This window comes from Chaetodon trifascialis, chromosome 12 (genome assembly GCF_039877785.1).
Source record: "Chaetodon trifascialis isolate fChaTrf1 chromosome 12, fChaTrf1.hap1, whole genome shotgun sequence".
Classification (NCBI taxonomy): Eukaryota; Metazoa; Chordata; class Actinopteri; order Chaetodontiformes; family Chaetodontidae; genus Chaetodon; species Chaetodon trifascialis.
Window position 1 is genome coordinate 12,613,458 of NC_092067.1, and position 27,117 is coordinate 12,640,574.

General features: G+C 41.8%; 3 protein-coding genes across 4 annotated transcripts in view; 2 read left to right on the forward strand and 1 right to left on the reverse strand.

The window, feature by feature from the left end:
* gpm6bb (glycoprotein M6Bb) overlaps window positions 1-27,117 on the forward strand; it is a 387,662-nt gene that overhangs the window by 95,808 nt on the left and 264,737 nt on the right. The gene's annotated exons all lie outside the window — the stretch shown is intronic.
* LOC139340785 (immunoglobulin superfamily member 3-like) lies at window positions 4,658-12,906 on the reverse strand. Of its 2 annotated transcripts, XM_070976769.1 has the most exons (12): window positions 12,801-12,906; window positions 12,576-12,664; window positions 12,129-12,312; window positions 11,129-11,503; window positions 10,594-11,010; window positions 10,026-10,424; window positions 9,380-9,751; window positions 8,161-8,532; window positions 7,667-8,059; window positions 6,304-6,711; window positions 5,181-5,573; window positions 4,658-5,065 (listed from the first exon to the last, which is right to left on the reverse strand). In XM_070976769.1, the coding sequence occupies exons 3-12, from the start codon at window positions 12,196-12,198 to the stop codon at window positions 4,863-4,865; spliced, it is 3,402 nt and encodes a 1,133-aa protein (XP_070832870.1). In that variant the 5' UTR covers window positions 12,199-12,312; window positions 12,576-12,664; window positions 12,801-12,906; the 3' UTR covers window positions 4,658-4,862. The 2 variants fall into 2 exon arrangements, with proteins under 2 accessions (XP_070832870.1, XP_070832871.1); XM_070976770.1 differs by lacking the exons at window positions 12,576-12,664; window positions 12,801-12,906 and having other exon boundaries at window positions 12,129-12,480.
* klhl6 (kelch-like family member 6) lies at window positions 14,715-21,015 on the forward strand. Its single transcript, XM_070976051.1, has 7 exons — window positions 14,715-15,141; window positions 15,221-15,386; window positions 16,915-17,364; window positions 17,520-17,757; window positions 18,244-18,446; window positions 19,658-19,871; window positions 20,426-21,015. Exons 1-7 carry the CDS (start codon window positions 14,885-14,887, stop codon window positions 20,722-20,724), a joined length of 1,827 nt encoding a protein of 608 aa, XP_070832152.1. The 5' UTR covers window positions 14,715-14,884; the 3' UTR covers window positions 20,725-21,015.

Below are 27,117 nucleotides of genomic sequence, written 5' to 3' on the forward strand. Positions count from 1 at the left end.
GACTCACAACGCTCGGAGTAGAAGCCCCTGCAGTTCCATGAAGGAGCACGAACGGTGTGGCTGCTCGTTTTATCTGCTCTGCAAAGTATGTTGAATTTAATCCCAAAACGAAAAATCTATTTCTTGTTTGTCAGTGGGCTGGAAATGTCTTTGTTGTCTTGTCTAAATGGAGTGGTCTGTGGAGAATAAAAGACAAAGAAGACAAAGGGGAAATATGCTCAATCAAGAGTCATTTAAGATTTATTATTTTATTCATGTGCCTACCGACACACTATTATTAAAATACAAACAAACAAAAAAAAAAACAAGATTGATTTCATTTTGACACAGGAATCAATACATGCTTCACAGTGCTGTTATAATGAAATCTGACTCTGTCAACATCCTCTCCATTGTGCCTGTCAGGGGACACAGACAGCACACTGCACACATGATTAAAGGTGCCAGTGACAGCATGTGCACATACACATGTCGACAACAGGTACATGAAAGACGTGTGCATGTGTTGGGTGTATGGGTGTTCATCTATGCATTCCAGCATGTGAGAGTACAGCTGTGAGAGAAAAAATGGGAGCTCTCTCTGAGTTTCTTGAGAGCTCCCTTGACAGGGAGCAGAACAGGCTATTACTTCATATTGCACCATTTAAGCTGTTTTTATTTTGGACTTCAGCTCCTTACCAGCCGGCGCTGTCTCTGGGGATAACAATCAGGCCTCGACGAGAAGAGGCAGACAGCTCTTAACAGTGAGTTGTATACAGTTTGTGTGTCTCTATATTTGTGTGTTGGGGCGCAGTTGGTAAAAAAAATGAGGTAATTCTCTCTGTGTTTGCGTGAAGATACCGTGGCTGTCACTCATGCTGAGTTCGCTTCCACTTTTCTCAAATGCTGCTAGATGACAGCGTGTAGTCTGAGGTGCCGCCTTCACACCCCTGAGACATCAAGCTGACTTCCAGCCCCTCCACCTTTATGTCTCTGTCCAAAGTTTGCAGGCAGTTTTTCCTCACACAAAAAGACAAAACACTCACCGAGCTCTGGGGAGAGAGCTCGTACCAACAAGTGAAGGCAGAGACAGAAATCTACAGTTTCAAAGATTCTCACATTGGGTGCAGCAGTGACAATCTCTGAAGCACTCTGAGTCACCCCTTTCTTTGTGAACCTGTTGACTGTTACATCTCTGGCCTTTCGGCTAACAATAGCTCCCTCTAGTGCTGACAGATGATAAGACAGACGTGGAGAGACTGAGAGAGTAAAACCATGGAGCTTATGGCTTGCTGAGGAACAGAAGGCAGTTCTATCAGGCCTGTGTCCTTTCTTTGTGAGAAAAGGGAATATCAAAGGCAAGACAGGGCCACGAGGGAGTCGAGAGGAGTTGAGGGTAAAAGCAAAGAGATTCAGTGAGCTGAGGTGCGACAAGTGCTTCAGAGAAGACTTTCAGATTTCAGGAGAGCCATTACGTAATATGTGCAGATGGTAGTTTGAGTGTCTCTGTCCCCTCGTGTCGCCCCTACCTCTGCCAGGACACATTATCCTCTTGTTCAAAGCTTACTTTGATCACTTGTGCTATGATTTTTTTTTTTTTTGTGTGTGTGTGTGTGTGTGTGTGTGGGTGTGAAATAGCTTTGAGGGGCACAGTTAAATGCACAGAAATGCCTCATATAAAGCCACAGGGAGCCTTTGCTTAAGGGAACAATAAGAATGGCAGAATGTAAACCACAACAGACATTTCTCCCAGAAGGCATGTTCAACAATTTACTTTAGTGTGTTAGCAGGCTACCAGTTGTTATTCAGCACTATTGGGACTCTCTTGGAGGCAATAGGTATAAGTATTGACCACATTGAAATTTTGAATTGATGAAGGAACCAGATATAAAGTCAAGGGATCACTAAAGTTATTGCAATTCATTCTGAGGGGGTCATGACTGGCTGCACCAAAGTTCATGAAAAACTATCCAATAGCTGAGACATTTAACCCAAACTGTTAACCTCATGGTGGCGCTAGAGGAAAAGTCAGGGGATCAACCAATGCTGGTGGATTCGTCTCCTGGGAGCTGCAAATGTCTGTACATGTCTGATAATCCCTCTAGTAAATGTTGGGATATTTCACTTGTTAGGTGAAAATTTTGACCTGCGGGTGGCGCTACAGGAAAAGTCAGGGCATCCCCAAAGCTATTCACATTCATCATCTGAGCACCATAAATGTAGGATGGAACTAATAAAATTAATGATGGCATCCTGCCATTTAGGTGTGCCACTCAACCAGAGAGACAGCATTTCTCCCTTTTGTTTTCAAATGAGCTGCTTTTGCTTTCAGATAAGTAACCTTCTTTCAGTTTCACTGACAGGTAACCGTTTCTTTAACTCCAGACATCTGCGTATACTGCTGTGATATTACAGCACATGTGGTATACCTTTCACAGCAGTGGTTATATGTCCATGTTTGCAGCGTTCATACTGCTGCAATCCAAGGAGCTGCAGTTCAAGATATAATAGCTACATGGCTTTCACAAATCTAATCCATCCGTGGCACATGAAGGACAGGGTATCAAGCTGATGCCAAATCAGATCTGGAATGAGATCACAGCAGTAGAGATAACCGGCTCAAAGCATCCAGCTACATGCTGGCAAACTGGGAACCGAAATATCTCCTCACACCTATGAGTTTCGGATATTTAGAAAGAGAGGGATTAAAGATGTAGCCTCATAAGTCTCTCTTTGCACTTCATGCACTGCATCCAATGTCAAAACAAGCACGCCTGATATGACTGTTTAATACGATAATGTTCAGACATTAATACAGCACGTAGCACGACAAGGGAATTCCAGCATGGCTGCCGTTGAACACACTAGTTTGTGCCTGTTACGTTTGGTCTTTGCTGCATAGACACAAGCATTGATTTGCCTCCCAAATTCAATGTGTCTTTGTTTGCTCTGACAGGCATTGCCATGGAAACACAAGGGAGTGGAATTACAGTAAAGTTAAGAGGGAGGCTGAAAGAGGCAGCCAGTCCACCAGACTGTGAAGGGCTGGTATAATTCAAGACCAAAGACAGTGCTACAACATCTCTCTGGGGCTGAGAGGACTACAGTCTGTCTCAAAGTTCAAGGCTGTACTTTTAATCTCTCACATATTTGGGAAAACTGCTGCTAGTCTTACCGTAAGATGTACATAACTGGTATACACTCATCGCACAAAAGCCTTTCTCTGTATGGGGGTAATCTGGTGTCTAAGGTTTGTTTCCTCAAAAGTGAAAGCAAGAAATGGATTCTATTCTCGTCTCTTACACAGATGGGGTGTTAAACATTGATAGGACTGATGCAGTGAGAAATGGTGAGAGAGAGAGAGAGAGAGTGGGGGGGGGGTTGGGGGAGACAGAGAGGCATTACTTTCTTTTCCTCTAGGTTTGACTTGATTACTCTCCAACATCCAATTTTGTTGAGTAGGAGCATCTGTTAAAAAGCTGCAACCGCATTATGGCAGAGCCTCAGACACTCACATGCACTCATGTGCAAACATACTGTATACTGTACAGGTGCAGCGTTTTGAAGGTGCTTACACACACATCAGGCAAACCATGAGGGGTTTAGAGCCTTTTTATGTCTCAATGACTAACTGAAGTCTACAACTCATCAACAGATATTTGTTGGTGCTCTGCCTGCGCTGTAGTCATCTCAGCTTCTTGCTTGTTTCGGCTGTTGTTCAGTCTGCTGATTTTGGCTTATAGACCCGTCCAATCAAGAACATCCCTCTAGCCCAGTGTTTCCCAACCACTGTGCCGCAGCACATAAGTGTGCCGTGAGAAATCATCAGGTGTGCCGTGGAAGATTATCCAATTTCACCTGATTGGTGCTCTAAGGCTTAGAGCACCAATCAGGTGAAATCTTCGTCTGAGTCTTTCCTCAATTCCTGCAAGAATATCAGCTTTGTGTTTAACTAAACAGGCCCAGATTTCACACTAAGTAAATTGAGAGTCGATTTTCATTATATTTCAATAAACATACTTTTTGTGACATTTCTGTTTGGTGGTGTGCCTTGTGATTTTTTTATTGTAAAATATGTGCCATGGCTCAAAAAGGCTGGGAAACACTGCTCCAGCCCATAATGCTGTGGCACTGTATTTAGGATCTGATCATCAAAAACAATGGACAACCTTTAGCAAGACAAGTAAGCAATAACTGATTGGCAGATTTCTACTTCCGCTGCATGATGTTCCTTCTTAAGGCTTATTGTGCGTCTGTGTGCACAAATGCTCATCGTGCTCACATCTCAGCACATTTACCGCACATTTATCAGTCGGTCTGTACTCTTGCAGAACCACTTCCTGACTGATTCATCACTGCATTACTTAAACAAGAAAAGTTTCAAATCTGACCACATTTCATGCATAGCTGCTCCCTGAGACATGCAATGGTTTGACTTCTCATCAAAGACATAGTATCAAGCTGAGTGGTATGTTGCTACATAAAAAGGAATATGTCCCGCTAGAGTGTGTTGCTTTTTTAGGTGTGAAGCCACAAAGTTGATCTGCTGCTGAGCTCAACTGTCCACTGCAGGCAGTAAGAAGCTGGTGATTATGCAAAGAAGTTTTAGCAGCAAAATGAAAAATGCCCATTTAATTTTAAAGGTTTAATGAATTTCATTAATTCAAAAAGGCAGAATGATTCAAAGCTGCAAAGTAAAACATTCAAACAATTATTTTATGGAACATTATTGATAGATTCATTTAGACGACGAATTATTAAACTTTTAACAAAAATGAATAAAATATATGTACAGTGGAACTTTTTGAATTAGAAAACGTTAATGCTTATATTACATAGCACACAAAACATGGCACTATTTTTCCTCTTCTGGTCTACGTGGTTCAATCCTCTGCACTGGGTTTGGTGTTCAGAGGGTGTTGGTCTGTCCACAGAGACTGTTTCTGCGACTTCTTTCCTCCTTTGCTTCGACATATCTTCAGCACCAGTATGACTATGACCAACAGTGTGCAGGCTATAATAGCTACGATAATCGCTATCCAGATACTCTGGCTGCATTCTGGCTCAGAGACGGCTTTAACATCCCCTGCAAAGACCAAGACAAGGAAATGCGTCACTTGTGTCCACATACACATGTCTCAACATGATCTTCAACCACTATTTGCTGAGAGAAACTGTGAAACACATTACAATGTGCTTACCGTCTGCATAGACACGAACAGTCATTTTTCCAGACTTTTCCACTGCAACCCTCCTCCACCCATGAGACAAAGATGGGAGCCACTCCTCTACCTCACAGAAATACTGACCACTATGTTCAGGACTTGGCTTCAGGACTGTTAGGCTGAATTGGTTGGGCAAAGGGTGACTAAATCTTAGCGTATCACCCTTCCCAAACCTGTCTTGTAGGGTGGAGTTTCGGTACGCTGTGAATATGGGGTGTTGTTTAGTTTCTGTCTCTTTCTGCCAAATCCACATGACCTGGAACTCAGATTCGATGCTGGATTGTTGGATGATATCACAGGGAATAGCAAAATTCTGGGATGTGCTCACATTCAAATTCTCTTCTTTCTTCATAATGGACAGGTTTCTTTCTGTAAAACACATTTAGCTAAACTTAAAATTAATGGTGCAAACAGATACATTTTAGTTTAAATTAAATTCCAAGTTATGCATTTTGCAATAAGCAGAAACAGACAACAGAGTGATAGGATCTGTAATACCAAAAGAGCGGAACAGCACAGATGTACATAACAAGACAGAGATAACAAAATACATAAAACCATCAACAGCACCATGAGAACAACACATATGACAGCAGCATTTGAGAAGTGGTTATTTTGCTGAGACACAGCTGACGTGTGTGGTTGAAGCCAGAAAACTGCAAAATCTGCAAAAACACACCATCATATGACATTGGTAATATGACTGTTGACCTGCAGCAGGTTTTAAGGGAATATTGCAACATTTTGGGAAATATGCTTAATAGCTTTCATACTGAGATGAAAAGATTGATACCACTATCATGTCTCTATAAAAGGCTGCGAGCAGCTGGTTAGCCTAGTTTAGCACAAAATTAAACCAATAAGTGTGCCAGTAAGCCATGTCAGTGATTGAGCATGGACAATAACTAGCTTTGGACAAAGCCAGGCTACCTTTTAAGATAAGCTATCTAGGTGATCATAGTAGCTTCAAAAATACCATACAGACACGAGAGAAGTATCAGAATTCTTGTCTGGTAACAAAATGTCAAGCTATTCCTTTACACACCATGTAACACCATTCATAGCTGCCTGCAGAGTGCTCTAAAAGATGTGCTCATACCTGTAACGTTTACAGTCAGCGTGATGGGGCCACCTTTTTCTGAGGCCTTTTGCTGCCAGTGACCTTCACGATCCAGCTGGTACTGATCAACCTGGCACTTGTAGGTCCCACTATCCTCCTCATGGACCTTCTGAATCCCAAGGTAGAAGCTGCTCTGAGTGGGTCTGGTGAGACGAAGCCGCCCCTGCAGGCCTCTCAGCCCCTGATTCTCTGGGTAAATCAGCAGGCCCATGTGATCAAGCTCCACCAGGACATTTGAGACAGAAGAATCGTTCCCAGTGGACAGCCAAGTGACTTTGTAGAAAAAAGGACTGGATGCACCTGAGATGATGTTACACTTGAGCTCCACCTCGTCTCCCTCCTTGGCAATTAATGACTGCTCTTTCTTATCTAAACGCAGGTCATTGGCTGGAGGATCAGAGTGAACAAAGAAAAGAAAACTAAGTCAGTAGAGTAATTAAGTTTAAACCCTTGAATTTCTATATATTCATGAGAAAATAAGCAAAAATCAATGTAAAGTTCAGGGGGCATATTCACAAGAGTCCTAACTTGAAGAGTCTTAAGTTTTTGGTCAAACAGTAATTCAAAAAGGCTTTGAGCACTAAAACCTCAAAGTCAGTAAGGTGCTGCAGGTCATGTGTCTCTGCCGGTGTTCTGTTACAACAAAATAACAATGAACTATTAAAACCTTGCAAATTAATACTTGTTCGGTCAACTCACTAACAAGTCAAAGCAATCCAATAATACTGGAGAAGACTCCTTTGTACTGAAGAACATTTAATTCCACCATCACTAACACAGACTGGTCACCAATCAGTGTAGACATGCACGATGTCATCCACAGCAGTGGGGTCAGTCCCATCTCTTTCAGTTTAGCAGACCTCTCAGTTCCCTACTACTCTCAGCACCTTTCTGAATTGATCTGAAGACAAAACTCTTGATGGAACTTGCTATTTAGCAGACACCAAGTGGTAAGATAAGATCCTTTGTGACTACGGCCACAGAGTGACAAATCGGTAGGGATTATTTATAGAGTTTTTCTACTTTGAAACTCAGCTAATTTGCTATTTCAGGACTGTGTGGTTGTGGTGTGATTAGAATGAACAGTGCAGTGCTGAAAACTCTCAAAACATTTACATTGAAATGTTGCTCAATTCAACTCATCACATTCTTCCAAATGAGCCCAAAGGAAAGGACAAGTTGACAAATGTGTAAATCTTTCATTTGAAATAAACAAGATCTGTTTGAAGTGTGTTCATGTAGCCTCATTGCTTATAATAAGGAGCTTGTTGAGAAAATAGCCTTTAAAATGGTATGGGCTACATGTTGCTGATGGCAAATTTTCACAAATATGCACACTTACCAGGCTCAGTGACCATTATCTTTGTAGTTTTGGACACTGGTGAGAGCTGATACCAATCACCACGAGGATCTTGCAGCCACTCCACCACCTCACACATGTATGAGCCTTCGTCTGAGATCTGAGCTTGCTGAACAGTCAACTCAAAACTCGGGCCTTTAGTGCGCTTCATGCTGATTCGCTGTCTGTGGCTCAGCTCTACCTGGGGTCCAAAGGTTATGAGGGCATCCCGGTCTGAGCTGATAATGGTCTTATATTCTGTCTGTTGCTGGAGCAGCCAGGTGACAGCATAGCGAGAGGATGCAGAGGGTTCTGATATAACTGCGCATTTTACTTCTATGTCAGCATTGATATCAGTTGTCAAGGCCGGGGTGGAGGTCAGAATGAGTGTGCTCACTAGGAGAAGAAGGAAATGTAAGTTGTATATGGTGAGAAATAAAGAGAGAGATAATGGGCAGTGCAGATTTAAGTATCATTAAGTACCAGTGTTTCAGTACCTGGCTTTTGCACATTCACAGCCAGCTGATAGGATGGAGGCAGCTTCTTGTGTGCATTCTCCAAGAACACAGACACGCTACACTGGTAGCTTCCTGCCTCCCTGTGGCTCGCACCGTTGATAACAAGATAGTGACTGACTTCACGCTCTCTGCTCTGTACTTTGAGCTGGTAGCGGTGCTGGTCTCCGGACCAGCTAATGGAACCATCAGAGTACAGCGTCAGGATGTTATCTAGGGTTGAGGCATCACGCTGCAGGCTCCAAGTCAGTGTAATTGGTAAATGCGGCCCTCTGACCTGGCAGATCAACTCCACATTTTCTCCTACAGTCACTACATTGTTGCGACTTATAAGCTTCACTTTCACAAACGAGTCTGTGACACAAATCCAAAACAGTCGCCATCAGTGAGTAAGAAAGGAGAAGTTGGTGGTCATACAATCATCATACAATCACGTATTCAATATAAAAAAAGGGATGTGAGTAAATGACATTTCCAAAGTATTGCCTCTGTACTCCTTCACCTACTGCTTTGCATGTCAGTTCTCTATATCATTTCCTTCGTCAAATAATAAAAAGGTTCATTCATGCATTAAATATCAAGTGTTTCAAGGTCAGCATCACATAAAATGTAAAAGTTAAAGGATTAAGCATTCTTTCCACTTTTGAGAAAATCTGTTTTTCCTCATTACATGCAAATATATGCAGTGAGGCACTCCAAAAGTGTATAGTTCATATCATTTCAACAAATGCATGTTAACAAAACTTCAAGCCTAAATCCCTGGAAGTGAACCCTGCAATATTCAGTACATTAGAAAACACAAAAGTAGCGGACAGAGCAGAAAACCTCCTGAAGATTTGTTTTTTTTTATCAGACATTACTCATAGTTGGACTACGTGCAAAGTCTGTGTTGACTAAAATCAAAACCAGTTTTTCTCTTGGGAGTACGATTGTGCAAATGTCATGGCAGTCTGCCTACTGGGTCGCTAAACTCCTTCAGTGTAAATGTAAAACTTTGACCTGAAGTGGTCACACAGAAGTGAAATGGAAAAGGTTTATCCTCTGTGGGGCATGAATGTACTCAGTGAGCTTCTTCCATTTCGAAATCTCCTTTCGAGAACAATCAAAACACCTGTGTGGTAAGAGGAACCTGTTGTGTCAATATGCAGATTTCATCATTCACTCGCTTTGTGCTACACAGACAGACGGAGAGATGTCTTACCTACAGGAGCCACTGTCACTGTGGCAGTCACTGACTGGCTGTTGGTCTTACTATTGATTTTCCATTCAGACACAGCACACTGGTAGACACCTGAATCAGAAGGCGTGACCTCATCAAGCTCTAGGGTGAAGGTGTCAGCTGCTGGGCGCGTTGCCTGTACTTTGCGGCTCGTGAACCCGTCCGATTTCTCCATGACGCCGTCCTGACTTAGACTAATGACACTGGTGAACATGGTCGTTGATGTGGATGTTGCTTTGCGCTGCCAGGTGACAGAGAGCTGACCTTTGACCCCATTCACTTTACAGGTGAGCGTCAGTCTGTCGCCCTCGTTAACACTCACAGTGTCTTGCATTTCAAGTGAGAGCCCACTGTCTGTGGTGAGACAAGGCGACAGACAGATGGCGTGAGTGTGTTTGAGAGGAGAATGATAGAAAGCATGATAACTTCATTCTGAATAACATTATTAATTATCTTATTCATGTTAATTATTTATAATAATAGCATCCCTTTGGCAATCAATATTTAAAAGCGTCCTTTACATGAGATAAAATTAAGAACATAAAAATTAGAATCTGGGCTAAATCATGCAGGTGAGAAGATGAAACTCTGATAGCTGTCGTGTGTCAGTATGGGCTCACTTGCTGACCTGTGGCTGAGATGCTCACTAACTGGGGTCTGGAGTCCTGGGCTGCTCCCTTTGTAAAGACACCACCCTGGCCTCTGTCCTGAGGCCACGTTCTACAGAAATACTCTCCTTGGTCCTCGGTTCTGACGGGCTGCAGTTTGAGACGGTAATCTCTGTCCCCTAGCCGAGCTGCCCTGAGCTCTCCTTCCCGCGAGCTGTACTCGGGCCCCAGAGACAGAACGCCTGTGGGGCCGATGCGGGCCAGCTCGGCACTTCCCCTGAGCCAGGCGACAGAGAAGAACCTTTCCCTCAGGTTCTGTGTGTCTACGCTGCAGGACAGCGATAGCTCCTGCCCCTCCTGCAGGGTTGTCGGCTGTGCTGACATCGTCACCACCAGAGACGACGTGTCTGGCACCACCTCTGCTCCAGGCAAAAAATAAGCACAGTGAGACAACCACAGACACACACATCCTGTGAAGCAGCCACAAAAACTGCATAGAGGAAGAGCAAAGATGAACGTGTCAGCTTATCAGGATGTGATGTTTAGTAGAGAAAATCAGCAGAATGATAGTTGCTTGCTGTGTCTGACCTCTGGCTTTGACACTCAGAGTAGTTTCCTCTGCATCCTTCTGTGCGATAGAGTACCAGGACCGGTCAGGATCTTGGATCCACTCCTGAGCCTGGCAGTAGATCCTGCCTTGGTCTGACAGCTTCAGCTGAGCAATGTTTAGCTTGTATGTTGCCTCTCCCATTTTATCTAACCTTATGAGTCCATCTTGGTAACGCCCTGCAAACTCCTGGCCTGGACTCAGTGTAAAATCTCTGTCCAGGGAAATGACAGGCTGAGCGTTGTCCTCGCCGTTTTTATGGAGAAACCAGGCAAGAGACAGGTGAGTGTGCTGGACGGTGTTGCTGGAGGCTTGGCATGTTAAAGTGAGAGCATCACCCTCATTAAAGCTGAGCGAGGTGGAGGCAGGTGAGGAAACACTTAGGGAGTTGTCAATCACTATAGAACCACGTTAGAAACAGACACAAAAACATGAAAGTTAAATCATCTATAAAATACAGACATGCACTTAAACTGAAAAGTACGTTTTAGGAAAAAATGAATAAGGTCTGATTACCTTTCACTGTTGTCTTTGCACTGTAGGTTCCACTATAAACAGATTCTGAGTTGATTACAGCACAGTCGAATTCTCCTTCATCGTCTTTCTGCAAGCTTTGTATCTCAAAGACGACCGAGTTTGGAGACACGTGTGTCAGAGTAATTTCCTTTCTCTTCACACGGCGTGAATACGCAGCATAGCTGAAGGACTCGTCACTGGTGCTGATGATGTTGATCTCAAATGCCGGATTTGCAGGCTTTTTAATGCGGAATTCAAATTCTTTTCTAGCGCTCTCACTGGTGAAACCACTCACATTGCAGAAGATGGAGAGCGGGGAGCCCACCACGCGATACAGCGGCCCAGTCTGCACTTCAGTGTGCACTTTGGCTTCTCCTGAGTAAAGCGCAGACAAAACACAGACACTGAAGTCAGGTGAATACCGCAACTTCAAGCATCATTCATGTTTTATAAGGGTGCTGCACTCCAGGGTCTAACCTTTGCTTCAGTATTCCATGGATATGTAAAGTGAAGCTATGTTCAACTTCAACTTGCTGTGCAGATGGCAATAAATATGAACTTCTTACAGAATGCACTGTGAAGTATGTATTCATTGTAAGTATTAATCTTCTTTCAGTTTCATGAAAATGATTTGCCATTAATTTATTTGCCTATTAATTAAAGTGCTATTTTAAAAGATGGAGAGGTTAACATACATACATAATCAATTATGAATCACTGAGTTTAATGCAATTTTATGATAGTATGAAAATAAGTTAGCAAAAGAGCAGACAGTATTTATGAGCTATATTCAAGACTGACAAAATGACAGATGTACATATAACTATATTCACCACTCTAATGACCTGCGTGCTTTAAAATGACCTCTTCTCTTCTGCTCTTTATTCAACAAGGGATATATATTTTACTGAATACGTAGCTAATATTCTACCATATTCCCGCTCAGCATGATCACTCACTGGAATCCAATCCAGCTGTAGGAATGAAATGTTCTACTTACCACAGTGCAGCAGTAGCCCCAGACAGAGGAGCAAATTGGCCCTCCAAACGGACTGCAGGGAACAGCTCATCCTGAACCTGCTTCACAAATAACGCGGTGTTCACGCCAGCTGCGACCAAACCCTCAGTCAGTCTGTGGAAATCTGTCTGAGCTCTTATCTAGACATTGAAGTGGTTGATGCTTCCTGTGGGTTCATTAGGAGGAAGTGTTAAATATTTCCTGCGCACACAGTCGCTGCATATTTTCGCTTATAAAAATGAACACGCGCAGGTGTTTTGAGGTGGAGTTTTGGATGAGAGAAAAAAAAAAAAAAAAGGTGTCCTGGCCTAGATATACACACAGTGTGACTGCGTTACATGTGCTGCACATCCGCCGTCGCAAAAAATGAAATTGTTCTCATTCTGGATCATGTGCATCAAATGTGCGCTCATTTTACCTCAACCTCACCCGAAATAAACCGAAGTCAGCTGATACTCTGACGTGTCCTGCTGCCGGCAGGTGATGCCCTAAAGCCGCATCTTCACACATCGACATCCCTCCATGTCTGAATGTTTTCGGCCCTGCAACGAACCACACCAACCGTTCTCTCTTTAACTTGACTCCACAATAAAATATGTGCAACTCCCGCTTTTCTCAGAACTGGATTATTCATTTGCACGATTAACAAAATACCTCCATAATCCAAAAAACAGTCACGAGCGCGGTAGATATAGCTCATGTGGTTGAACGGCGTTGCTAAGAAACAGCTTGGGTCCAAGTTTGACCCATTTCGACAAACACTGAGGCAGGAAATAAGTTTGGGGCTCTCACAGAAGGAGTTTGGGTGGGGTTGCAGACCAATGAAGCAACAGTGCCGCTCAGTGGAGCAGATGCGGCATACCATGGGCACGTGGCAGCCTGAGCTGTTGATTTGACTGAGTAAATAAATGCTGAGCAGCTTCATGAGTCTGTTCTCAAGAGGAGCAGGAGAGAACATGTCTGTGGTGTAGGACACAGATGGGTCACATAGTAGGCTGTTCTCTCTCTTTTTCTATGTCTTTGTATTGGTTTATTTGTCCAGGCATGTTTGAAATAAGATGAGACCTAAATGCAGATAAAATAGGTCATTAAAGAAATGAGAGATATGATAATACAAATCTATGTATAAAACACGTTACAGACTACCATGGATTCCATATGAGAACTGTGCAAATGGGGCAGCACAGTGGCGCAAGCAGGTGGCGCAAGCAGGTAGTGCGCGTGCCTCACAGCAAGAAGGTTGCCGGTTCGATCCCCTTTCTGTGTGAAGTTTGCATGTTCTTCCCAGGAAGCTATGGGTCACATGACCAGAGTTGGTTTAGGTCACAACCATGGTGTTGTGGGAAAAAGCCAAAAGGCCAACGTGGATGTGGAAGAGCGTTTGGCTGCAGAGAGCTCACCAATATCTATAATATCTGATTTCATTATATTTTGCTTGTGTTAACATATTGTTTACCAATGGACACTAGTATGAGAGATTTTGAGAAGAACGAGAGATGTGTTTTGAGTTATTTGTGTTTTATTTTCTTGTAGTTTTCACAGTGTCTGTAGATGAGAGAGAGAGAGAGAGAGAGAGAGAGAGAGAGAGAGAGAGAGGGAGGCAAATAAAAATGCATAAGACATCAGTATGAATCATGGGTGACATTTTGTTGAACCAGTGTAGCTACATGTCTTATACACACGCTACATATACTTAATACACTACTAATAAATAAATTATGATTATAATTATTACCATCATCACCATCATCATTATTATTCTTATGGAAAATAATTACATGATACTATGGGGATAATGCCATGTGTAAATCCAACAATAACAATGTAGTAGTATAATTACAATGTTCTCATATAGTGACATAAGTAGTATGAAGCATTATAGTGCTAATTATGTTATTACTACCTTACTATCTCCATTGGAATAATAAAAATAGTGAATATTTAATTTGTTATATATTGCTGTTGATAAAGAACAGAAATAAAAACTTACAGTTAACCGTTTTATCTCTTCAGGTCTCTAGAAACTGTTAAAATGAAACAAATCTGAGAGCAATCTGAATCACTTTAATTCCGCTCGCAACCCACAGACATATGCAACCTGTGCAAAGTGGTCACGAGTAGATGCTGTGGCACTGTAAAGGGTCACAAGCCTAAAAGGTCGGGAAACCACCACCATTAGGGGATGAAGGACCTCATTCTCACGCTCACCCACACAGATGCACTGTGCTGATTCTGGTCACAGGCCAGTTTCTGATGCTTATGATCAGTTTAATCTTACTCAGATGCCAGAGTGACGGAGTGACGTAAGACAATTAAACCAGAAGTGAGTTCATGCTGATTTATGGACTCAGGACAACATACAGCTTTTAACCCAAGCAGATACTGTAAGACGCCGGGTGTTATATGTTTTACTCTCTGTTCGGTGTGGTCTGGTGGAGGAGAACTTGCACCTGTGGTTCTGAGACAAAAGGAAAATTGAGTAACTTAGGGGAACAAGACAGAGTGGTACAAGAAGAGGAAGTGTCGAGATGCAAGTATTGCTACATACGTATGTTCCTCTCTGAACAGGAATAGGAAGTATTAAGAGGACAGGAAAAAACAAATCCACATCTCAATGTGACTGAACTGTTGCAAGTGCAAACCACAGGGGTCGTTTTATCGGTGCAGGTGCACCCAAAGTAGCAACACGCTGTTCTTTCTGAGAAGAGCGCGTTTCTGAGGAGCTTCTGGTGTAAGACATGAGTGCCTCGCTGGAGACGACTACGGACTGTCCCTCGCCGCTGCTTGGAGAGGACTCCAGCCCAGATGAGGAGAGAGAGAACCTGACAGGCTCAAGTGACCTGCGCTGGGAAGATGGAGGCCTGCCGGTGGAGCTCCAGAGAGGGATGGAAACCCTACGTGTGAACAGAGAACTGACCGATGTGGTGCTGTGTGTTCAGGGACGTGACTTCCCTTGCCACAGAGCCATACTCGCAGCCGCCAGTCAGTACTTCAGGTAAACAAACAGCTGGTCTTGTCAGACTCCAGTGCGATGGCACTGCTGGGGTTGACTGAACTTATGTTTTTCTGTGTAGGGCAATGTTTTGCAGTGGTCTGAGGGAGAGTCACGAAGAACGCGTGGACATAAAGGGGTTGGACAGCGGGACGATGTCCTCTCTCCTGGAGTATACCTACACCAGCCGAGCCCTCCTTACACACTCGAATGTGCAGAGAATACTAGAAGCTGCCAGTCAGTTTCAGGTAATAACAGTTAAAGGAGATACTTGATAAGTTTATGTTGTGCAGTCCTTAAGTGCTGCACAGAGCAGAGCAGGTAGCTCATAAACACAAATTAACAACACATATGCAAAGGTACAAGTCAAAAATCAGCCACATCAGGAGGATTCAGACGCTAGTGTATAAAAGTAAGTGTTCAGCCTGGATTTAGTAAGAGTCAGTGGAGAGGGGACGGATGTGATTGGGAGGGGGATGCTGTTCCACAGTTGAGGAGCTGTGACAGCAAAGCTACACAGGAGAATCCAAAGAGGAGAACAGTTGCATTACAAGTACCCATAAAGACAAAATGTTCTACATAATTTTTACTGTAATTATCAAAAGACGTGATTTTTGATGTCATGTTAACAAGTCTTTTACATAAAGTCACTGACTTCAAAAGCCTAAACTAAAATCCTGATAGCCCCAAAAACTAAATCAACCAGTGATGAAAGAGATTCAATTTTTGTCTGGGTACATTTTTGATTCTGTGTGAAAAGGGGTTTGACCAGATTGCTTTCACATTTTATATGAGTCACGTTGTGAATCATCATGTGATTCTTCAGTGGAAGGAAACTACCAGAGTTAGAGTCATGAAGTTCGAACACTAACAGCAACAGTTTACTATTTACACAGTATAGTTGATATTCATTTTAATTCAGTGTCATTGAATTATTATCAGTCAGTTGGCGCAGAGTGTGTATCAAAGGCACGACAGAAGCCAAGTACAGATTTAACACTTAAAAGTATGCAATTTTTTTTGAAGATCACTGATTTATTTACATTCAGAGGGACAGCTTTTATTGAGTCTTATCAGCCCCATGACCCTGCTGCAGTGTACAGCTACATTTAACCACCTCCAATTGTGCCAATCTTCTCACAAATGACAGTTTTTCCCCCAGTGGAACAACTCTTACTCATATCTTACTGGCTAAGAGATGAGTCGTTGTAAAAGGGAAGTGAAAGTGGCCCAGTTGTTTACAGTCAGGATCAGTTTTCCATAGAGGCTTAAATTAACTGCGCAGCTGTGCTACACAAGGGAGGAGGCAGATGTTTGCGATGCGTCTATTTCTGTGACGAGCGATTTTACATTTTGATTCATGATTGAGCACAGAATGATTATAATCCATGGTACAGTTTGAGGATATGCATGTGGTAAAAATGACTTTATTTATGCAGCACTTTACAAAGTGCTTTTTGGTAAAAACAAACAGTAAAAATGCTCAAAGAAGATGATCACAAGACACAATTTAAAGTAGAATACAGAGAAAAACAATAAAACAATGCAGAGTATAAGAAAGTGTAATGTTTTTTTCATGACTTGTGGCACCTTTTGGGATTTTAAGATAATTTTCATGTAATCTGGCCAATTTTAGTTCTGCATGCTTTTGAAATTCTAGTATAGTGTCATGTGGCTTTATCCGCTTATCAGTGACAACACAGAGAAAGTCTGCATGTGCACGATGAGTGATGAGTGAAGTGATGCTGATGCTCACGCTGGCCTTGTCTCTTGCAGTTCATGCGTGTGGTGGATGCATGTTCTGGCTTTCTGAGCAAGGCCCTGCACCTGGAGAGCTGCATTGGGATCCTGAACCTTGCTGAAAGCCACGCTCTGTCGGCCCTGAAGACCGGGGCTCAGGACTACATCACCTCTCAGTTCTCCCAGGTAGTCCAGCAGCAGGACTTCCTGGAGCTGCCGGCTGAATCACTGGAGACCGTCCTGCAGAGGGACGACCTCGATGTGAAGTGTGAGGAGTGTGTGTTTGAGGCGCTCATGCGCTGGGTGAGAGCCCGGCAGGATGAACGCTATCCTTTACTGGCCAGATTGCTGTCACACGTGCGGCTGCCATTGTTGGAGCCTGCGTACTTTGTAGAAAAAGTGGAGTCGGATGAACTGATTCGCTGCTGCAGTGAAGCCTTTCCTTTGCTGCAAGAGGCCCGCGTCTATCACCTCTCAGGCAGGGAGGTCAGTATACAAAGAAGACCATGAATGTGTTGCCATGTCTGCCTTTAGTTATTGATTATTTTATAAAATCTGATACAGTATTTTGGAAACAAATCTGTCTACTATCCTGCTGCATATGTGTAGTCATGCTCTGTGCATGTCTAACCTGTTTACAGGTGGTCTCTGAACGAACCAAACCCCGCGTGCAGCACTTTCTATCAGAGGTGTTCCTGATAATTGGAGGCTGCACTAAAGATGAGCGCTTCATCTCCACTGTCACCTGTTTGGACCCCCTCAGACGCAGCAGGCTGGAGGTCGCCAGGCTGCCAGTCACAGAGATGGAGGACGAATCCCAAAACAGAAAATGGGTGGAGTTTGCCTGCATCACCTTCCGCAATGAAGTGTACATATGTGGTGAGAGAAGTCTCGTGTTCAAGTTTGTTTTTATAGAAAAGGCTTACTGTGATTCATGTTGGTGACCCTGCCGTGGTTGAAATGATCTAACTCAGGTCCCGTATAGAGCATAATTGATCATGTGAACAGGTTGTTGCAAAGGTCTCTGGGTTTCTCTTATTCAGCAGTAATGTTGTTTTAAGCAGTCTATAGCTGAACAAAATGAACAGGAAGATGTGACCTCAACAGCACTGCACAGCAACTGTTGTTGTGGTTTTAGGTGTTTCCCAACTCAGGAACTGACTGCTCAGCCTTGGTTACTGCAACTGCTCAGCTACACTGTGAACACTCAGAGAGGGTCACTGGGATTTACATCATTAATCAGAATGTAAAGAGAGCGGTTCAGTTTAGAGGACGGTCACGTCATCAGTACAGAATCAGTGACACGTCGATGTTCTGGGATGAAAGCCGCTGATAGTTTTCTCTAATGCGCTGTGGGGTTTGCAGGTGGTAAAGAGACACAGCATGATGTTTGGAAATATAATGGCGCCCTCGACAAGTGGATCCAGATCGAGCCCCTGACAACTGGCCGCTGGAGACACAAGATGGCAGTCCACGGGGGGAAGGTGTTCGCACTGGGTGGATTTGATGGACTTCAGAGACTTGCCAGCGTAGAGGCCTATGACCCCTTTCACAATCGCTGGACACAGGTAAGAATTCTATTCTAATATGATGCTTTTATGTAACTTTGCGCCAAATGTTCCTAAAAGCGGCTGCAATTAGTGTTATGGTAACAACGATGACTACATTTATATTAAAGGTGTCACTCGTGGTGACAAGTCCACAAAGAATTTAGTTCCCTACTTCAGCTCGACCAACAATCTGTGAAATAAATGAAACTAGGAGCACAGACGACTGATAGAGAATCACCTGACTTGAATATCAGCAAAACCAGTGAGCTTGTGCTGCACTCCTCCTGTATGTTTATTAGTGTGTAAGAGTCCGCTGTCTTGTTTGTGTTCATGTGCCTTTCCAATGAAGCTCATTCTGAACTCAAGGTCGTATCCATGACAGCAGACAATGCGTCAAATACGAATGATGCTGCAAAGAAGGTACAGATTGTAAAACGTGGATGCGTCACACACGTCTTCACAGAGGATCTATACAATCAGGACAGTTTGAAGGTGGACACCCAAGATTAGTCTCACCAGTTCAGTGTCTGACCAAATGTGAAATATGGTCACAATCTCCCTTTCTGTTCTTGAGCTTTGGGGTTGAATAATGGCTAAAAGAGTGTTTTTGCAGAACATTATGATGTCGCAGTGAAGTTGACCTTTGACCTTTTGGATATAAAATGTCATCACATTTGTGTCAAATTTTTGCTGCCATCAGCACTGGCTGCACAGGCATGTGAAGCCTTGTTAAGTTAAGTAAATATCTGATGCTGTGTACTTTAGTACTACTTTTCACAGCAGCAGCTACATAACTGATTCAGAATGACTCTAACATTGTCGTTGCTGTAGCTAGCTAATAGCTGCTAACTGGCTAACTGGTAGCCATTGGGGACCAGGTCATGTGATTGGCTGAAAGGTGAGAGGATGAATACGCCACCATCCTGAAATGTGACATGCAAACATGAAATAAAAAGTGCCGTCAAATACAAGTGTTACTGGGGACAAGTCATTATGGAATAATGAAAAAGAGCATGTGGAAATAAAAATTGGCTACACTTTGGAACTCCACAGTTATCTCCTTAATTACTGTATTATTATTGTGTATATTGGATGTTAAATGCTGTACATCTTATACGCCATAAGTTGTACAGCCTTAAACAACATACCTCACATACTGGCTTCTGTACCTTTTTGGCGTGTGGACTGCTTCATCACTGACTTGGATGGCCTTTTGGCTGCATTTGCAGGTGACACCTCTTGCAGTGGGTGTGAGCTCCTGTGCTACTGCAAGCTTTGACAGATGGATCTATGTGATTGGTGGTGGGCCGAATGGAAAGCTGGCAACTGATCAGGTCCAGTGCTGGGAACCTGGAACAGACCGCTGGGAGCTGCGGGCGCCCATTCCCATCGAAACCAAATGCACTAATGCAGTCACATTCAAGAACCACATCTATGTAGTTGGTAAGCTGGAGGTTGTGTACTCAAGTACTGTACTTTAGAACAAATTGGAGTTATTTGTACTCTACATGACTATTTTCATTTCAAGCTACTTTATACTTCAACTCCACTACAATGTTTGACACCTTTAGTTACTTTATTGATGAAGATTTTAAATACAAAACACATGAGCTTGTAAAACATGATGCATTGTTACAGATTAACTTATCCAGCAGTATATACAATTGTCAAAATTAGCTCCACCTTAAATAACTAAAACAGCGAAAAGCCACTTACACATAACTCCATCATTCATAATAAGCCAATAATGTAACAAAAACACATTTTCTGTATTACAAGTACTTTTGTTTTTGGTGTTTTAAATGTATTTCAAAATGAACAAGAACGCTCTCATGGAGTGAGACTTTTACTTAAAATGATACAGATGAAAACTTTGTCAAATAATTGCTGTTTTCAAAGTAGTCATCCGTGTTTGGTATATTCTCTGATAATTGGATTCTTTTAAATATATATGTACTTACTTATTTACTTAAAATGGTTACTATTCAATTCCCCAGGTGGCGCCATGCATGCCATGTACTGCTACTCGCCTCTGTCAGACTCCTGGTCTCTTGTGACCCGGCTCGGGGAGAGGGCAAGCTGCGCCATCGCTGCCTGTAACAACAAACTCTTCATCACAGGCGGACGGGATAACAAGAACCAAGTCATCTCCACAGTGATGTGCTGGGACGTTGGCAGAGGGGTGTTGACAGAGGAGTGTGTTTTGCCTATGGGAGTGTCCCACCACGGCAGCGTGACACTGATGAAGTCCTACACACACATACACAGAATCACACCTGCTTCTGACAGCCAGTGACACAGGCTTCTGTGACAGGACATTGTTGATGAAAAGACAGAGGTTTTTTTTGTGTGTGCATTTTTATGTCACTTTATGCAACTTTCAAATCACTTTGTTTTAACTTTTAGCAGTTAATGTTATTTTATGGAAGCAACTGTTGAAACTTGACTTTATATTGATAAAAGTTAATGAAAATATGCAAATAAGACTTTAATAGCAATACATACATCGTTTCATGGCTTTTAAAGTTACAATGACTAACATAAAGAATAAAAGAAATGCAAAATATTAAATGTTTCTGACAGAATCAAATAAATGTATGCTTATTAATAACTAAAAATATAAACATTAACATTAGGTGTGACTTTCAATGAGGAAACAAATAGAGCCATAGAGCACCTGGTGCTTCTTATTCAGACACACACACACACACACACACACACACACACACACACACACACACACACACACACACACACACACACACACACACACTACTTTTCACTCCACTGCATTTACTTGATAACTTCAGATTAGTTAAACAAAATATAATAAAGATAATCGACAATAAATTGTGATATTACTATATCTGTAAACCTTATTGATCCCCAAGGGAGAATTAGCAAGATTCCAAGCATCATATGAGGTAATATATTAATTAATATTAGCTCCTCATCAACCAGCTGCAATTTTAAAGCGATGAATAGATTAATCAATCAATAATTGTAATCAAATCATACATTAATCTGAATAATGTTTAAATGATCTTTGCACATTAGTAAGAGTATGAGCATGTTAATTTGTTCATTTACAGGCCTCACTGGTCATTGTTGACTGCGGTTATTTTCACGTTTATGAACTCATTAGTTTGGGAATTTATTATGAAGGCGAGCGGAAATGAGACCGCAAACTCTAGAATTCCAGCTGCGTGTGCGGTTTTGACGGATTTCCTGGGCACGGGAAACTTTCCAGCAATTGTGACCGACAATCCCCTCAGTTCACCTGTTCAGGTAATCGGAAGAATTTTGTTTTAAGCCTGCTCAAACTTGTTCGACTTAAAACAGCAGCAGAGATTTGGTCTACTGTCGACGACATTTCACCTGTTTATCCCCGTAACACCTGTGACGACAAAGTGAAAGTAAATGTAAACGGCGGCCTGTGAATTTTCTGCTCTTCTGAAATGGCTCCGCGGTATTTCGTGGCTTTTCTCACCTTCACCTCCTGCTCAGGTGAGTTTGTCTACAGGTTATGTTTTGTGCTGATTTTAAAGGTTTGCCACTTTTGTGTGAACATGAAGTGGTGACGCCTTCGCTGGCCTGCCATGACAAGTGAATGATTACCTGAAACTGAAAGTTGCGTCTATGCTATGCATTGATTGCGAATCCCTTTGGCAAAAAATAAAAATAAAAGAATAACAAAAAGTACATCTAATGATACTATACATGTTTTTTTTTTATTATGTGTTTTAACTGTGTTTATAAATTATTTACATTGCCTTTACACATGTAGTTACACTAGTACAATCTAGTAATACATCATCCCACTGTGTCTTTGCAAAGCTGACAATAGAGAGATGCTGTGACCTAAAGCCTGTAGTTTATGAGGCTGGACTTTGTTATGTTGGATTTTATTAAAATGAAATGTTTGACAAAAAAAAAAATCTTGACTTATGATCTGATGACTAGTTTTCAACTTCATCTCTTAGTCTTCATCAGTGGATGGAGTTTGCTTGGCTAAAATGGAGAAGGCTCAGTTCAGTGCAAATGGTAAATGTGTAATTTGTTTAATGACACTAAAAGAAATTGGCACAACTGAGAAGCTGGGAATATGTAATAATAGTAGTAATAAACTTGTTTGTAAACCACCTTTCATACAAGAAATGCAGCTCAAAGTGTACATGAGGGGTACAGACTGTTTGAAACAGGTCTCTATAATGCTGTCATTACATGTCGATCCACAGTCTCAAAGATGACCATCGATCTAAATGAGCACCTCTTCGCTTCACATGAATAGGATTTACTGCAGATTCATTTGGACTGGATTAGGTCTTGAGTTGTCATTGTACTCTTGAATGTTTAAAATAAACGTAGCTTGTTCTCACGTTTCACTGCATGTTTCTGTACCTCTCTATTCTTTGTGTCCAGCTGCTATAGAGTATGCCCTCAAGGGGCAGCAGGTCAGCTTGAAGCCAGACATCACTGTGGGCAATGCAGACATTCTGTGGAAACATAAGGGCAACAAAGTGGTAGAGTTTGATGGCCGGGAGGAGTTGGTGTTCGACCCGTTTAAAAACAGGATCACTCTTGACTGGCTCTCTGCAGAACTCACTATCACCAGCCTCAGCTTTGAAGACAGTGGAGTTTATGAATTGGAAATATTTAGAGACAATAGGTTTCATCAATCTCGTTATACACTGGAGGTCACAGGTAAGTGTTTTTTACTTACTCTTGAGTGTTTATGCAGAGTTAATCAGTCAGCATTAGTACCTGCTCTCTAAAGCTGTAAGAGTCACGGATCACAACTCAGCAACTGCTGCTCGGTTACTTTACCAGCTGCAACATTACAGCAGAGCAGCACAGAGGATGCTGCTTAAAAAGAGATTTCTGGCAGAAGTCACACTGTGGAAGCTTGTGAAGGCCGAGAGGTAATAATCCTCCTGTCAGCTCAGGGGATTGAATCGACGACCTTCTGGTCACAAACTCGCTTCTTTAACCTTTAGGCCACCACTGCCGCTGTGTCTGAAGCTGGCAGTCAAGGAAACTGTTGGTATTTGTAGTTTTTTTAAACAAATGGATCGTCTTGTTCTGTTAAGCAGTATCAGAAGCAGGTTAGACTTCTTCAGGCTGCGTGCTTTCACTTTCACTTTTGCTATCTGGTCAGAATCTTCTCACCTTGAAATGTTTTCCTCATTCTCACTTAACATGGTCAAGTGCTGTAATTGGTACCCAGAATTTACTGAGGTGCATGTTCATACGATCAAGGATCTCTATGTTCATGTGCACTGCAGCATTAATCCCATTTGACCTCAGTTTGTGATAGTAGAGACGTTAAACCAGGACTGCTCTCCCACACCCAATTTATTGAAGCCCATGTTATCTCTTAATACGTGACCTATTGAGAGACTTTGCTCTCCATCAAATATTGGTTGTTTGTTCAAACAGAAGGCAATATACATTATGATCAGTGCCAAAGTAAGAACTGCTGTTTGTCTTGCCTTAACCAGACTAAACAAAGCGTTTTTTTTTCTTTCTATTTTAGAACTTTATACCAGATACCACGTTTAAAGTGTTGTTGCATGAATGTGATGTTTGTTATTGTATATGCAAGTAACATAATAGACTCATTCATTCATTCATTCATTCACTTTTTCTCCAAATAGAAAATGTTGCCAAGCCCACCATATCCTGTGAGATGAACGATGGGGGCGGCTCTAACGTGTCTGGAACGCTGGCGTGCTCTGCAGAGCCCAGACATCCTGAGTCCTTAATGAAGTTTGAATGGAGCTCACGTGGAAACGTGCAGCCTGGCAAACAGTTAATAATATCTCTTGGGCAGGAACATGATGATGAAGTGTACAGTTGTCGTGTGAGCAACCCTCTGAGTAGTGAAACAGCTACATTCACTGCAAAGCATTGCTACCCTGGTAAGATTTCACTGAGACAGCAGCTGCACAGTATATAGATTGTTCATTTTGTGAAATCTGAAAGGTGCTTTCAGACATTTATTTATAAAAGATATTTTCACAGATTACCCACCGCAGGTCATGGGTTTCATTAACAAACTATACCTGCACCTGCTGCATTGACACTCAATTTGAAACTTTGATCTTTCGGTCTCAGCTGAGCTTTATATCGAAGGTGACAGAACATGAATGCACAAATGGTGTGTGCACAATGTGTCCCCTTTGCATCATCAATAATAATCATAGTAGAGTAGAGTCGGCAGAGTTCATGTTCAGAAACGAGGCTGAAATGTGGAGTGTTACAGCACCGAATGTTGTTTTGGTAATGACTGATATGTAATAAGAGGTTGCTGTAAGTTTGGCTTTTGTGTTTGTGTGCAGAAAAAGGATCTGGAGCAGTGATTGCCGGCGTAGTGTCTGCAGTTATACTGCTGCTCCTGATTGTGGGTATCGTGGGTGTACTGTTCTGCCGACAAACCCGGAGAGGTACAGTGGAAAAAACCTTAACCAGAGAAATTGATCCCAAAATTATTTATTTTCCAGCAGCTTAGGAATAGTAGCTGATATATACGGTATATATTCACTGAGAACTGACTGTTCTCCCAGAGCTATCAACAGTCTGCACAGAACTCCATGTATGTGGAGTATTACTGAACACAAACAGCTGCTGTTATCGATTCTAATCTCCACAATGTATGAAGCTAAAATGTACTGTTTCTTCCTTCTTTTTCTGTCCTCTCCCTCTTGGTTCCAGCATGTTTCGCAGAAGGAATGGAAAATGATTCGAAATATCAGTCAGCACCTGGTGCAGCAGACGGTATGTTACTGTGTTTTTCAGCGGTCAGTCTCAGACGTTAGTGCTGCAACTAACGTTTTGTTTTTTTAATCATCAGTTAATCAATAACTGATTGTTTTGCAAAATGTCACAAGACATTGAAAAACAGCCATCATGATGAACAAAGCAAACCCAAAAAAATTTCTTATATGTGTGATCTCTTTCTTTCTTACTGGAGGATTACATTATATTTTGTGTTTCAGTCTGTTTCATTGTCAGATGAGGAGATATTAGTATTTAGACACTTTTTTCTTCCAGCTTCTGACTTTGCCTTCTAGGGCTTGCATACAAAACCATGATGTGGTCTTGTATTTTTATTTTGGGGTGTTTTGTGTACAGTACAGAATGATGAAATTGAGATAAATACATGAAATGGCCTGTGTCACAAATTCTTATTGTTATTTTTTCTTTTCTGTACATGATATAGATTCAGAAGATCAGATGCCACGAGAAGGTAACATTAACACAAATGTTATTTCTTCTGACTTATACAGTACATAGTATAGAGGATGGTACAGATGAATCCTGCTGGTTGTCACTGTTCACTCTTTACAGGGTGGGTCCAAAAGCATATGAAGACCTATGAGCAAATACATCGTAGACAGACTGCACCCAAAAACCAGCAGACAGACAATTTTTGTTATTAGCTGTAATTAATGCTGCAGTTAATGCTTCATTATCAATGAATCTACTGATTATTTCCTCATTGAATGCATCAATTCATTTTTTATTTATTTATTCTATCTTGAAATAGCTTGTTTTGTTTGACCAATAATATTTTTTTTGTCATTATTTGCTTTCGAAGCAACTGAGATTATGAATGAATGGATTATTCAAAACAATGTTGATTGATTTTCTGGTGATCAACTAATTGATTAATCAACGTATTGTTTCAGTGCTGCTTATCATCAACATCACACATTACTCTATATTTTGTGTTTCAATCTGTTTCAGAGTCAGATAAGGAGACTGCAGAGGGTGACGAGACTGCTTTTCTTCTTGGCAGAACCCCCACACTTCCCTCTACTCAGCCACTCGACCAAGGTAGTGGGAATATGAATCCTAGCGATCACAAACAGGACACAGTTTCAAACCTGGAAACCGCTGGAAAAGGTAAATCCTGCAGAGTGTTGTGCTTTCTGATTCAGGATATTGTATGTACCCATTTTGAGCTCCAAACAGGATTATCACGACATTTTCCTGTTGTCCAAAAGTGTTTTGGTGGCAGTAATTGCAAAACCTGGGTTTAAAGCAAATGAAATAAAAGACACATCACTTTTAGTGCCTGTGACAGAACATTATGCATTGTGTCTGCTGTTACTATTCACAAAACAAAATGTCTCTTATGCCTCAGCCAGACTCCTGAAAGACAGACGTCCTGATAGGAAAAAGCAACATCTGTATTTAAATCATTTAATGTAATGATGATAAGAAAACATCCACAAGTATTTAGACATTTTTTTCTTGCAGCTTCTGACTTTGCCTTCTAGAGCTTGCGTACATAACCATGACTTGGTCTTGTATTTTTATTTTGAGGTGTTTTGTGTACAGTACAGAATGATGAAATTGAGATAAATTCATGAAATGGCCTGTGTCACAAATTCTTATTGTTATTTTTTCTTTTCCGTACATGATATAGATTCAGAAGATCAGAAGCCACGAAAAGGTAACATTAACTCAAATGTTATTTCTTCTGACTTATACAGTACATAGTATAGAGGATGGGACAGATGAATCCTGCTGGTTGTCACTGTTCACTCTTTACAGGGTGGGTCCAAAAGCATATAAATAACTTTGAGCAAATACATCGTAGACAGACTGCACCCAAAAACCAGCAGACAGGTAATTTTTGTTATTAGCTGTAATTAATGCTGCAGCTAATGCTTCATTATCA

What these genes read in the sequence shown, in the direction of transcription:
- LOC139340785 (XM_070976769.1), bottom strand. Translation starts at nt 12,198, where the DNA reads ATGAGCTGTTCCCTGCAGTCCGTTTGGAGGGCCAATTTGCTCCTCTGT. An exon ending in AGTGAGCATCTCAGCCACAG is followed by an intron (nt 9,752 to 10,025) that starts GTCAGCAAGTGA and finishes GTCTCACCACAG; the next exon opens with ACAGTGGGCTCTCACTTGAA. An exon ending in AGTGACAGTGGCTCCTGTAG is followed by an intron (nt 8,533 to 9,379) that starts GTAAGACATCTC and finishes TTTGTGTCACAG; the next exon opens with ACTCGTTTGTGAAAGTGAAG.
- klhl6 (XM_070976051.1), top strand. Translation starts at nt 14,885, where the DNA reads ATGAGTGCCTCGCTGGAGACGACTACGGACTGTCCCTCGCCGCTGCTT. An exon ending in ATCACCTCTCAGGCAGGGAG is followed by an intron (nt 17,365 to 17,519) that starts GTCAGTATACAA and finishes ACCTGTTTACAG; the next exon opens with GTGGTCTCTGAACGAACCAA. An exon ending in TTCACAATCGCTGGACACAG is followed by an intron (nt 18,447 to 19,657) that starts GTAAGAATTCTA and finishes CTGCATTTGCAG; the next exon opens with GTGACACCTCTTGCAGTGGG.